Genomic DNA, 12,908 nt, shown 5'->3' on the forward strand with positions numbered 1-12,908 from the left:
GTAGTCCATCATCCTAACTTCCCGTGGGATGGTCATCATTCGATGATGGATAAGCCTGTAACCCAAGGGTAATAAATGACCATATGGCGAATAAAGGAGAATATGGCCGGGAAAACGGCAATGCCGAAATTTTGGTCGTACCTTGAGCAACTTGGGATATCACTTCTCAGTTCTCGAAGATCAACCGCTTCACAGTGGTTTGCTGGTTCATGATGGCGGTTGAGCAGTTCAAAAGCTTCTTCAATGAATCCAGATCAGGCAGATTACACCGGACTATTGCCGTCGTAATATTTTCCCAATCGGCTGGGTAAAGAAAGACCGCCTTTTTCTCCCTCGTGGTGTAAGCGTCTGTGCGAGGATCAACTGCAAAACCCACTAGGAGGAGCACTAAGAGAGAAAGGGAAAGTCTCCAAGGAGGACGGGCTATTTTCTCCTCCGTATAGTGTGGAGAATGCTAACGCGAGAACAATCAAATTCCAAAGCCTGGGAATAAAGCAACAGGATCTGCAGACTTATTTGGTCCAGGTTTGCCCACCCAAACTAACGGCATACCGGGAAACTGAATCAGGGGGGAATCCAAAGAGATGTCATGCTTGAATCTCTGGAAATTGTACCCAACTAAATCACCATGGATTCAGGTCGGGGCTGTTTTAAGAGAGCTTGATACAATCCTACATAGTTTTATGTATATCGTAAGACCCGTCCATCCATACCTAGCTACGCAGACCAAACATGGGTGGTTAAGCGGGGGTTACACGCGGAGGGCAGGGTGTGTACTACATAACTACGGAGTACTGCTACATAGGAAAACTCCGTTAAGCTAGATCGTGTTTTCCCTCGAATTTTTTTTTTTTTTGAGGGAGGCTTTTCATTGCTTTTCATTGGCGTATGCCGGGGATAAATCCCTACGTCGAGATCCCGTGTGGAACTCGAGGACGCGGATAACCTCCTTGACCGTTGACGGAAAGTAGTATGGATTGCTAGGAGGATGGCAATGTAGCCTGTTGACGTGGTAATGATATGGAAAGAACAAAGAACATCGTCAACGATCTGAGTCTTAGAGTTAAAATTATGATGAACAATGGTCTGGGAAATGGAGCTGACCTTTCAGGAGGAGTTATTGGAGTCCAAGTCAGCCGTTTCATTTGGACTGGGAGTCTGTTCTATTAGGATCTGGTTACCTAACTAACTAACTAACTGACAATCTGTTGCTTTTCCCTTATGCAGTAGTCGTTTTTATCAACGGAGGTATCAAGGTGGGCTTCAGTTAGGGCTAAGTCTGTCCTGTCAACGTCTACACTAACCAGACAGCATGGCAGAAAATTACCCACCTCTGCGAAGCAATCTGTCTCCTACCTACCCCCGGCTCAAATAGTAATGAATAACCCCTTCTTACATGCATGGGAAAAAGGTGCTCCCGTTCTCTCCCCTTTTTTTTTCCGGCAGCGCGGACTGGCACGGTGATGACCCGCTCCGTGTCCATCACAGAATGTGTCCGGCGGTTCATAGCGCACACAGAGATAGTAGAAGAATTTTTGAAGAAGGTAGGAGATTTTAGCCGGAACCTTATGGTGGGAGTTTTTCTGCTCTTCATATTTTTTACGGAATATAGAATCCTGTTCCTGAAGATGGGGACTTGAGAATTATCGCAACGACTTGTCCTAAAACAGGATATGATCCGGTCGGTACCTTTTACCTCAGAACTACTTGATCAGCAAGGAGGGTCTCAAAACCATAGTGGGCTTCTGGAATAACGGACCACTCTGATCTGGTGCTTCTGTGATTGGAGAACTTGTAGGTTCTACACTTGCGGGTGGTTATGTGCAACTGTGTGGCTCTCTGGAGACCCGAGACCACCAAGGCCCACGCAGTCAGCCAGCTGGAGGCAAGTTTTTGATCTGAGCCGTTGCTCATCCTACCTCCTCTCCATACGCACTATGCTCCCTTGCGAAGGCGCTCCAGCCGACGACGGGGTTTTTTTTCCTGTTCTAACAGAACCCCCCCAACCCCCCCCCCCCCTACCCATCATGACACTCGGAGATTGGGGCAACTGACTTCACCCCTGCAGTTTCCGCAGTTCATTCCCTGCCAGTTTGGCGTTATGTTATTTCTACACCGTAAACTAATGACAAGGATACTAATGGTCGACCTGAAATGGCAGGTTACGTGGGCGATGGACCCTCTGAACGGGGCAGGGACTAAACGCTTTTCTGGTGTCTCTTGCCACCTTTCCTTGCCTCGAGGATTTGATGAACGGTTGTTACTAGGCTAGAGACATTTCTGTCGAGAATCATTCATGTTGTACCCCAAAGAATTTTCCTTCCAAAAACTCCCCTTCGCCTTCTCAGGAGCCCGGGTTGGGATCGTCCCTCGGCTCTCTTGACTTCGGACATATCCTGTTACTGCTGGCTCGATCCACGGCACCTGGAATCTGGTATGCCTCGTGGTTTTATCGCCTTGGATATGAACCGGGCAAACTCAAAATCATTCCAGGTACAACCGTTGCGGCTATGATATATAGAACCCACTACTATTGCCTGTAGTCGTTCAATCCCTATCCTTTTCTGGTTAAGACCTCTCCCATCCAATAGACTAGATTTTTTCTTTTTCTTTTTTCTTAAAAAAAAAAAAATTTAAGATTTGCTTTGCCTGTTTTCTTCGCTAGCCCTTCGACAATCCGCTTTTTTCATTTATGATAGCTGCCGGTTCCTACCCACCACCCTTTTCCCAAAAAAAACCAGAGGTGAGGGGGCAAATTTGCTTTGCTCATTCAGCCTTGAAATTACCATTAGTCCCCTACTTTGAACTTGAATATTCAAGTTTTCAGAGACACTACATTGGGGTGCGTGGTCTTCATACTGACAGGGTAAGCCCTCTCGGATCATGGTTGCGGTGCCTGCAGGCTTTGTACGACACCGGAACTTTCGACAATGAACATTGTGCAGGGTTTCAGTTCCCGATGGGGTGAAGATGGTAAAAGTGATGCCCTCTCACCTCGAATGGCATATATGGATGGGGATACTGGGTCGCTTGATGTCAATCCACTCCCGGGGAACCACCGCAAAGGGCTCATCGCGGTCTTCATTATGGCCATCCTCTCGATAATTACTACTCTGGTGTTAATTTCCTTCATCACATACCGCCTGGTCTTCTGGCGCTCAAGCTACAAACGATACATCGGCTACAATCAATACGTCGTCCTCATCTTTAACCTTGTTCTTGCCGACTTTCAGCAGTCTCTAGCGTTCTTGATCTGTATCAAGTGGTATGCGGACAATAAAATCGAAGCATCGACATCAGCTTGCTTTCTCCAAGGATTTTGGCTGCAGATTGGAGACCCAGCGAGTGGAATCTTCGTCCTCGCCATCGCATTCCATACCTTCCTTATAGTTGCGTTGGGTCAGAAAATGAGCCATCGGGTGTTCGTTGCATTTGTGGTTGGTCTCTGGGCGTTTATTGCGGTCCTCGTCATCATTCCACTGGCGGCCCATGGACGATATGTCTTTGTTCCATCTGGTGCTTGGGTATGTCTCTGTGTGCCATTCCTCTTTCCCCCAGCCTGTGATGCTAAACCCTGCCCTTAGTGTTGGATCAGCGAAAAGTACGAACCCATACGCCTTTGGACACATTACCTGTGGATCTTCTTGGCCGAGTTTGGTACAGTGTGTCTATACGCAGTCCTGTGGTTCCAGCTCCGTCAACGCATCAAGCAGTCTGCTATCCTGGGAAGCAGCCATTTGGAAAGTTTAAAACGCCTCCGTCGGGTTGTTGGATACATGGTGATCTATCCCATCGCGTATATTATCCTGTCACTCCCTCTTGCAGCGGGTCGTATGGCAACAGCGCAAGGGAAAACGCCAAGTATAGTTTACTTTTGTATTGCCGGGGCATTGATCACAAGCTCCGGCCTGGTCGATGTTTTGCTTTATACCCTGACTCGAAAGAATCTGATCCTAGAATCAGAACCGAGCGCTGATCGCAGTTATAATCGATTCACCAGCGGCAACGGCAAGAATCGTGGAGCCGATACCCATCTGGCTACTATCACTGCGGATCCTAAACATTTGCGGACGGATATCAGCGTTCTCCAAACAAGGCAAGACGGTGATGAAGACGATTCACCGCACGGCTCGACAGACAACATTGTCCAAAACTCTGGCGGCATAGTGAATTCCATGGGCAAGGTGTACCAGCATACTACAATTGAGATTACCTCCGAGCCTGCATTTCCTTCTAGCCCGGGTGCCAGTGACCGATCGAGTCGAGACACGCTGCGGCCTAGGGGAAACAACTCTGGACCGGCAGTGGGCATGTGGGGGAGGTGACAATGTTCCCTGATGAATCTCTATTTTTTTTTTTTATGTTTAAATCTTTGGAAACTCACCACGCCTTTTTTTTTTTTTTTTTTTTCTTTTTTTTCCCCCTATCTTTTTGGGGGGAGCTCTGGCCTCCCCTCTCGCGGCCGATCCGCACCGCTTATGCTTGATTTCATTGAGATCATATATGTTTAATTGATGCCCCAAGCTCTGAAGCTTCTGATCATTCTTCAACGACTTCCTTTCACGTCTCGCTGGCTGATTGTTTAGGAGTTGGCAAGCAACAGAAATGGCTACAATGTATATATAACATGCACACTTTCTTTTCTTCCCCAACTCTTTGTGTCCATACAATACCCTATATTGATTTCACTGTCTCTCTCTTCTTCCCTTCCTTGTTAAACTACCAAGAAAGATACCCAACGCTGGCAATGAATTGTTTGAATGGGGATATTCCTCGTACTCCTGTGTTGAGGGAACTCGATTCCTCTTTTAGACGTCTTGTTTCCGTACTCAATATCTAGAACTATTATTATCTCATTTCTAAGTTTCCTTCTCTTTTGAGAGTTCTCTAGTTTTCTCTAGTTTCACCTTTCGACCTCATCAAACTCTCAAGGCTCCTCCTATACTCAATATACCAATTCATGAAAATAATGACTCTTATCCCCCCTTGCCTGTAGACCCCACTAGTGTGACCCAGCGTGAAGATTCTTGGAACCCAATACTGGGGAATCCCAGTCTGGCCACCGGTCATACTCCGTAGGTCCCACAGGTCGTCAGACTAAAGCGACGAGAGCGGAGAGCCTTAGAGGGAAACGTTGCGAAATGGGGGACCACACGGCAGATGGAAGAAACCCCCACACACCCACCCACCGGAGATCATTGCGCGGCAGTTGAAATTGACCCCTTCTCCCGAGGGTTTGAAAGGGGTCATTGTACTCCGTATTGAACAGTAGTATATATAGCGTCGATCAAGCAGTGGACAGGTCATATTATGTATGCGAGGGAACGCCTTGGACTCTCCGTGGACCTGACGGGCATACATACCTAATGGCACCGATGAATGCAATGGCCCAGGAAAGCGGGTGAAGCTTAATTCCAAAGGTTATCGATCGCTTGTCATGATTATTTGGATGTGATGTATCCGTTTTATTATTATTATCGGGGTTGTTAATGGGCATTGTGGCGGTCGTACCGTATCAAGGCTGATCCTTTTACTCGTCCAGGTACATACATACCTAGCTAGGTACAGGGACGAAATATAGACGGGATTTTGATCGAACTCAGGGCAGCTCCGCGACCCACCGTGCACTGCTTGTCAATAATATTGAACGGGATTCGCGTGTGTGCGGGATTTGATTTCAGCCCGCCACGCAAGCTTTTTAGGATCATCCCTTCTGTTCTGAAGCTGGTCGCGCTGTTTGTGATTTGCGCAATGGAATCAACCCATGTATCTGGGGTCCTGGAGAATGGGCCTCGCTAATCTTGGTAGATGAAGTCACACGAGCTAAAATTCTGCATGGTTAGAGTAGTCGAGATGTATAAAACATTCCGATATTCTGATGGTTTTTTTATCTAATTTTTGAGTGTCATTGATTACAATGAATGGATGATAAGTTTCAGCATTTAGTTACGGAGTACATTCACTTAGATATGTTAGGTCCTCTTTCATCCATCTTCTATTCCCGCTAGACTCTCTCTCTCTCTCTATCATACTCGAAAAGGACGCCCGCACCACTCAAAAGCATAACAAGATAAATACAGAGTATGAACCGCTCACAGTATCGAACCCATGTACTACTCTCTGTCTCTCCTAAAACCAAAACATCCCTCCATTCTGCTCGAAGAAGTAAATCATCTCTGTGCAGTTTGAACCTCCTGGTACATATCCAGCATCTGCTGCCTCACCGACCTCGCTAACGGCCAGACTTTCCCAAGCGCGTTCAACGCCCCAATGCCCAATTGAACCCTCACCTTAAGCGACTCGCGCTTTCCGGGGCCCGAAGCCACTAGTCCGGCGGCCGTGTGCACCACTACACATATAGCCAATGCGCAGGTGAAAAACGGCGACCGGAACTGGATGGAGCTAGGGAGCGTGGCGAGGCTAGAGAGCAGGTCTGCGGCCCGGAGGAGCTTGTGGGAGTGAAGATCGAAATTGGGATTGGCATTGGCATTTGGGGCCAGGGCTTCCGTAGCGTTAGGGGCTCTGGTATCTCGAGATGCTTTTAGACGCGTACAGGGGGGGGGTGTGCTGAAGGAGGCGAAACGGATACTGGAATGGGGGTGGTGGAGGTATATTAGTGCTCTAGTTATGTAGGTTAGTTTTGTTTTTTTTTTTTTTTTTGCTTCGTCATTGCTTTTGTTTCGGGTACATAAGAATATACAACTCACAAGTAAAGAGCCATCTGCGCTTGGAAAATCATTTCGTCATGGCTGCTGCTGTCGTATCCTTCTCCCTGGAGAGGCGGAAGTGTCATTAGTGAGGAAGCGAGACGGGCGTCGATAATCTCCCTTTGGGACTCGAGGTTCAATTCAAGTGAGCGGGTTGACTCGAGGGCCATGCCTAGATTGCGCACGGCATTGATTCGGTACGCAAATGAGGAGAATGACTGTCCTGTCGCTGTTGGTTCGAGGGTCCAGTCATTCAGCAGATCGTCCAGTGTTTGTCGGGTTGGTGAAACCTGTGATGTAGTTAGAATATCTTTCCCTGCCCCTCGTTTTCATTCTCGGCTTTCACAGTGAATGGCGCCCTTGTTGAATACCCACACTGTCACAGGAGTTGTACATCTTTTCTGCACACGGTAGCCTCACGTCAGCGCGCTGGTGGTAGAGTTGAAACAAATTTTGCTCGCGCGTAGCCGCGAACAGTCCATCGACGACATAAAGCTCCCAGTAGGTTCTGCGCCAGCTCTCTTCAAGTACTGTATAGCCGTGCGAATGCTCTCTGGCAAACCATGAGCGATTCATCTTTATATCCAGGGCTAAATTAACCGCCTCTTGGATCAACCGGTGGCCACTTTCCTCATGACAGTGGGAATGGTCGATGATGGCGAGTAGTAGCAACGCCTGGACTTTGAAGGGGTCCCGGGATGTCTGTTCAGAGAGTACGCCATATGCCTGCTGTCGGTATGTCTGTTTAAAGGCGGGCTCTGGGTAATAGTGAGCGCCGATGTAGCGCATGATGGCGAAAATATAAGGGGGAATCATTTGGCAGAGCGGCGAGCAGAGCGATTTCTTTGGTAATAGCAGTGGGTGTGATGGGTGAAAGTTCTGGTAATAGAGCTGAATCATTGGGTCGTACGCCATTTCTGATCTGATGCTGCCAGGAGTCGCAGTTGCAGTAAACTCCGGTTCGGTGAGGGTAATAAGGGCATCATCCCCCGGGATAGCCAAAGGGGGTATTTCCAATGTTGTCGGCACATCCAGTGGCTGGAACAGCGCTTGTGCTGCCTTTTCGGGTCAGTTCTTCTTTCTTGTCGGCGATCAACTCGCAGGGTAGGGTTCGGTCTACCTGTATATCTAAGTCCGACGGAAGAGTGCCGGGATTCAAATTCAACCACCCAGAAAAAAGATCGGTAGAGAACAAAGAGATATCGTCGTCTAATAGGTGAGACGATGCATGTCTTCCATGTTTCGACCGGAGTCCCCGTCTAGAACGAACGTATCGACATTCGGTATTGGTTGTTTGACAGCGAGTGCAGACAGGCATGATAGCATCGCACTTCAGATGGCGACGACGACAGGGAATACATGCTAGCGATGAGGGTCTAGAAGGTGATGTATTGTTTTCCTGCATCGTCTCTTTTCCTTTTTCCCTTTTCTCGTTTAATTAGTATCAATGAGTAGCCTAGCTTTGTGTTTTGATCTGGAAGACCAGAAGCTAATTCAAAGTCCAAGTCACCTTAGTCTCAGCCTGGTAGCAAGGCTCAGTTTTGTTGATACATGACTAGCATCCAAGTTAGCTTTCTTTTGGCTTGTATAGGGCCTTTGGTACTCACCCTAACCTGTTTTTTTTAGGTTTTTTTTTTCTTTCCCCTGAATCAAGAGAAATCCAGAATCATGAATATAAACATAACAGATCTTTGGTATAGAATCCGATTCCCAAATCCTTTTGTTCCCGAGATCCCCGAATCGCCGACCAAAGTACCCTAGATTGACCCAGTAGCCCTTAATAAGAAGGCCTCATCTCATATCTGTGTGCTCATTAACACTGTTCTTCTACACTAAAGAATCCTTCCCGCTCAAAAGGTTAATGGAGATACCGAAGGCACATACATACATCTCCACTCATTCCGACACGCTCTATCTAGTTCGTCGCCAGTAAATCGGGGACTTGAACAGGAACCCCGAACAGGACCGATCCACTACTCTGTAATATTCTCAAGCTTTCAAGGGCGTTTGACATCCATCTAGTCTTTGCGTACATACACCTGCAGCACTTGATGCAGAGCTTGGGCTCTGGTCTCTGCGCCTCAGCACTGCACAAACAAACTCGCTCTCGTCCCTCCCTCTTTTATTTCATGTGTAGTCTATCCCTCCAACTCAGAGTGATACCATCCGAAAAAAATAATAATAAATAAATTACTCATTTCATTGTATCCCAACATAATTCAATATAGCTGAGCTGGGAACCTACGGTTCCTGGTATTTACCCGACACTGAAAATTCCCGTGCCTTAGGTACGAAGAACCGATTAACTGCCGGAGTGCTAGAGTTAGTTCTACGTCGTCCCCATCCTCGGAAAGAAAGAGGATTACGTACCTAATGTCTCCTCCTCATTCTTTGGGCTTAGTGAACCCGGTGTTCAATATAGATATTCTGGTAAATCGGTTTTCACTGGGGCAACGGGCAGCGGGGAGCGGGGAGCGGGGAGCGGGTCCTGATAGCCTTGGCCCCATCGCTATGATTCTGGGTGGGGGGGAGGGTTTTCTATATGCCATCTAGACTCTACCGTGGTGGGATTATTAGCCTGCGCGTGGGCTTCCAGGAGCCCGAGTCATGATGGTTTGTGGCGCAAGACGAGGGCAAGCAGGGCATAGGCGGGTTGGATGCTGATTGTGGAGGATCGGCTGATAGGATCAAAGTGGACAACAGGGTTGAATTCATGTATTGATGTGGGTCAGGTCTTTTTTAATTATTCCTACCGGCCTACACTATACAGAGTAGGTAGACAGAATAGATGACTGGTTTCTCGGGGTGGTGGTCTATGCAGCTCATCAGTCGAGGTACTGCACAATTTGTAGGGTAGCCCAGGTGCTATGTATGTCTGTTTGTGGTTTAAGCTATAGTGGTTTAATTATGATGTTCCCTATAATGAGGCGTCTTGGTTCACGATATTGTGGTTAATCGCACATCATGAACCTTGCTTGCATTCCAGTTCCGAGTCTGTGAAGTCCTTAGGTATAGATAGTTAGGTATCCTCCACACGACCAATGACTCACACATTGGCCACATTCAAGGCAGAGGACGAGTATGAACTACTCGCTGTTGTCATCACGCCAGATATTTAGTAATAAGAAGAAAAAAAGCCTTAGTTAATGCACAGAATTAGAAATCATCGCAAGCCTCATGCACGTAGCATCGTTTGCCGTGATCTTTTCTGGCTTTTATAGGTTGCAAGTGGATGATCCCGATGTGGTCCCCGACACGATCCCGGCTTGGCGGGAATCATTTCCGGGTCTATCCAGTTGAATAAAACGCGGTTACAAACTGATTCTTATTTATGATTTACTCTTACAGTACAGAGTACGGAGTACGGAGTATCCGTACGAGGAGACTAATTCTTTGTTTAGTTGCGAGGGACATGGTGGCGGGGTTGTCGAGTGTTTTGTTTCCGGCCACCGCTGGGGTTTGTTTTACGAAAATATGAGAGGATCACTTTCAATCACACCATTGGATTTCTGTCGGGATAAATCGCGGACACAATTCTTACCTTTTGAAGGAATTGGAGGAGAAAAGGGGGAGGGGAATTATATGAAAAGTGTCTAGCACGGAGAATCTCGGTTAACTACTCCGTAAACCTCCACCAAAACCCCCACAAATCTCCGGGAAGAATGTGAGTCTCCAGTTGCAGTTCAGCCGAACAAACAATAAGCATTTCTGGCGAGGATGTGAGGTTTTCCCGGGGGATTAACTCTAGGGCCTTCCCTCGCGCCTTCTATTACTTTGTTTATTATCCCCCGCCAATTGACTCTATCCCATCGATCTCTCTTTATGATAAAGTAGCGGTGTGCCAGACAGAGCACGTAGCCTTACTCTAAATGCAAGAATCCAAGTCTTATCATACCTAGCGTGGTAAACTATAGGAACAGGTATACTCCGTAGCTGAGGATCTATCTCGTCTCAGATGGCCTTGAACGGCAAACGGAGAAGTGTATTATACCCCGCTAACCCGAGGACTGATCACTGACGTGGTACCTCTATTGAACTGTCTGGTATGGATTCTGATAACGATGTCAGACAACTCTGGACTGGATTGGCCCTTGGTTTACCATAGCCTGAGCTCCGTGCGAACTATCCATGATAATGTTAATGTTGAAGTCCATATTGGGGACGAAATCACACGAGCGTCGCTGCATTCGAGTAAAAGATACGGTTAAAATGAATCCTCCATCGAAACTTGTCAGATGCGGTGTTGTTGTTCTAGAATCAATGAACGGCCTAGCTATACCCTCAATACAGGGACAGGTACGGCTGCCTTCGCGTTTGGATTGGACTGATCCTTGGTTTCCAGCGTTTTCTCTGCTAAACGGCTCTACATACAGGTGTATATAGACCAATAGAGAAGACAAATGAGACCCAGGCATACCAAATATTTCCATTTTGTTCTAATATGCATCAAGATTTGAAAAGCATGAAATAATCAGGCGCTTGTCGGGCGCTTCAAAGGATCCTTTACCCAGCTTCCACAAATAGGAAACATCTTGAATCCATGCCCAGAATCACCAGAGAGCAAAACCACCAACGGCCAGGTATTGGCATATAATCAATAATAAACTCTGAGCCAGCAGACACCGCACCTGTAGCTCATCCTCGTAAGGCATAAAACTGCTCGTTGTTACAGACCAAGACATACAAGATACACCGGTGACCGGATCAGTATGGGTATACCCACCTCCCATCGCACACAGCTTCAGTAACTTCGTCCCTGGATCAGCAAATACGTCGCAAGGCAGACGCCTTATTCGTGAGCTGTAGGTGCAACAGACTTCTTCATTGAACAAGCGGTGGGTCGGTGATTGTGCTTGGTAGACTGTAGGGTTTATGGAGAATCAATAGAATCGCTGTAGGTACCACCAGCAAGTAGCTTCAGGGATGGATCCTTATTACTTACATCACTAATAGATTTAATCTTTTCAATTGATCTAGGGTGAATCACAAGACCCATCAAGACCTCTAAATCCTCATTGGGACCAATAGTAATTATCTCTAACCCCGGATTTTAGCAATGTCAAGAATTCCTCCGCACAAGATACCAGAATATAAACATGCGCAAATACCCAAAATAACTAGTATAGACTTTTGTTTGGGTTTCCAATGTATAGGATTTGTTGTGAATGTTCAAATTTAAGATAATAGGCTGATTCCGTGAAGTTATTCGGCAGGGTCTGTACATGGTTTCCGCGCAATAATCCAAAGAAAAGGAATTTCCAACTTCCTGTCTCCATCATCTTCCAAATCAACCACAACCTTATCCAGAACCAACCTACCTAAATCCAAGAGCTTCCAGCGCCCCATCCACTCCAATACATCGTTCCCTCTGTGCCCCCTAACCAAGTGGGGTCAGTGATCGCGGATATTTCTTCCACCGAAAAATTCATCAGTAGAAAGCCCCCCGGTTTAAGCCACTGAAACACCCGGTCCAGCATAACAGTCTGTTCATCCCTGGGCAAGTGGAAGATCGAATACATCGCTATAACTGCATCAAGTCCGGCCGAAGGAAACTGTAATTCCATCATATCGCCTTGAACCAGCTCCACGGACTCGGGTAGATGCGTTCTCGCCGTTGCGATCTGAGCTGCAGAGATGTCGTTCCCTATTACTTTGATCATATTGTGAGAAGCGAGGAATTGGGTGCATGGGGTTCCAGCGCCACAACCGCGCGCTAGTATCTGGATAATTGGTCCATTGTGGGTGGGTTCGTGTAAGCTGGGAAAATTAACGAGGAGTTTTTCAACGTAGGAGATCTGGAGTGCGTGCGTTGGCTGGGTCCATTAGTTGTATGTCGACGCAATGTTATTATACGCCTTTTCAACTCCTTCTTTTATAACCGAGTTGGGTGGCATATTGAAACCGTTGCGAGTCACAGAGAGGTTTACAGGATATAAGAGCGGGGTATATACCGGTTTTCGCTGTGGACTTGTACCATGGATGTAGTTCTTATAGGTTCCAAGTTTAGACTAATGATTACTAGAGTAGAATTAGTTTTAGTCTTCCCATCCATATACCTACTCTATACCACTGCAACTATACTCTAGATCATCGCATTTCGTCATCGTTTTCAAATCAGGAAATTCTTCATGTGCGGGTCTCGGTGAATCGCCTGATTTGGCGATTTGAGTGGTCCGGCTATTTTTTCCGTCATCCCCAGCC

General features: G+C 47.0%; 3 protein-coding genes across 3 annotated transcripts; 1 reads left to right on the top strand and 2 right to left on the bottom strand.

Moving 5' to 3' along the window:
- Positions 1-2,930: 2,930 nt before the first annotated feature.
- Positions 2,931-4,325, top strand: gprC (the record flags this gene model as incomplete). Its single annotated transcript, XM_040898702.1, has 2 exons — positions 2,931-3,524; positions 3,585-4,325. 2 exons carry the CDS (start codon positions 2,931-2,933, stop codon positions 4,323-4,325), a joined length of 1,335 nt encoding a protein of 444 aa, XP_040748395.1.
- Positions 4,326-6,151: 1,826 nt separating this feature from the next.
- P175DRAFT_0121964 (uncharacterized protein) lies at positions 6,152-8,590 on the bottom strand. The gene is made up of 5 exons (XM_040892380.1): positions 8,315-8,590; positions 7,828-8,262; positions 7,083-7,766; positions 6,708-6,997; positions 6,152-6,621 (listed from the first exon to the last, which is right to left on the bottom strand). The coding sequence occupies exons 2-5, from the start codon at positions 8,110-8,112 to the stop codon at positions 6,171-6,173; spliced, it is 1,710 nt and encodes a 569-aa protein (XP_040748396.1). The 5' UTR covers positions 8,113-8,262; positions 8,315-8,590; the 3' UTR covers positions 6,152-6,170.
- Positions 8,591-11,779: 3,189 nt separating this feature from the next.
- P175DRAFT_0561282 (class I SAM-dependent methyltransferase) lies at positions 11,780-12,601 on the bottom strand (the record flags this gene model as incomplete). Its single annotated transcript, XM_040901034.1, has 2 exons — positions 11,780-12,520; positions 12,587-12,601. 2 exons carry the CDS (start codon positions 12,599-12,601, stop codon positions 12,026-12,028), a joined length of 510 nt encoding a protein of 169 aa, XP_040748397.1. The 3' UTR covers positions 11,780-12,025.
- Between the last annotated feature and the right edge of the window lie 307 nt (positions 12,602-12,908).

Source organism: Aspergillus ochraceoroseus, assembly GCF_002846915.1.
Source record: "Aspergillus ochraceoroseus IBT 24754 chromosome Unknown P175scaffold_13, whole genome shotgun sequence".
Classification (NCBI taxonomy): Eukaryota; Fungi; Ascomycota; class Eurotiomycetes; order Eurotiales; family Aspergillaceae; genus Aspergillus; species Aspergillus ochraceoroseus.

Excerpts from the sequence above, each read along its gene's own strand:
- P175DRAFT_0121964 (XM_040892380.1), bottom strand. The coding sequence starts at position 8,112 with ATGCAGGAAAACAATACATCACCTTCTAGACCCTCATCGCTAGCATGT. Across the intron at positions 6,998-7,082 it reads TGTACAACTCCTGTGACAGT|GTTTCACCAACCCGACAAAC; the intron begins GTGGGTATTCAA and ends ACTACATCACAG. Across the intron at positions 6,622-6,707 it reads GCGCAGATGGCTCTTTACTT|AGCACTAATATACCTCCACC; the intron begins GTGAGTTGTATA and ends CTACATAACTAG.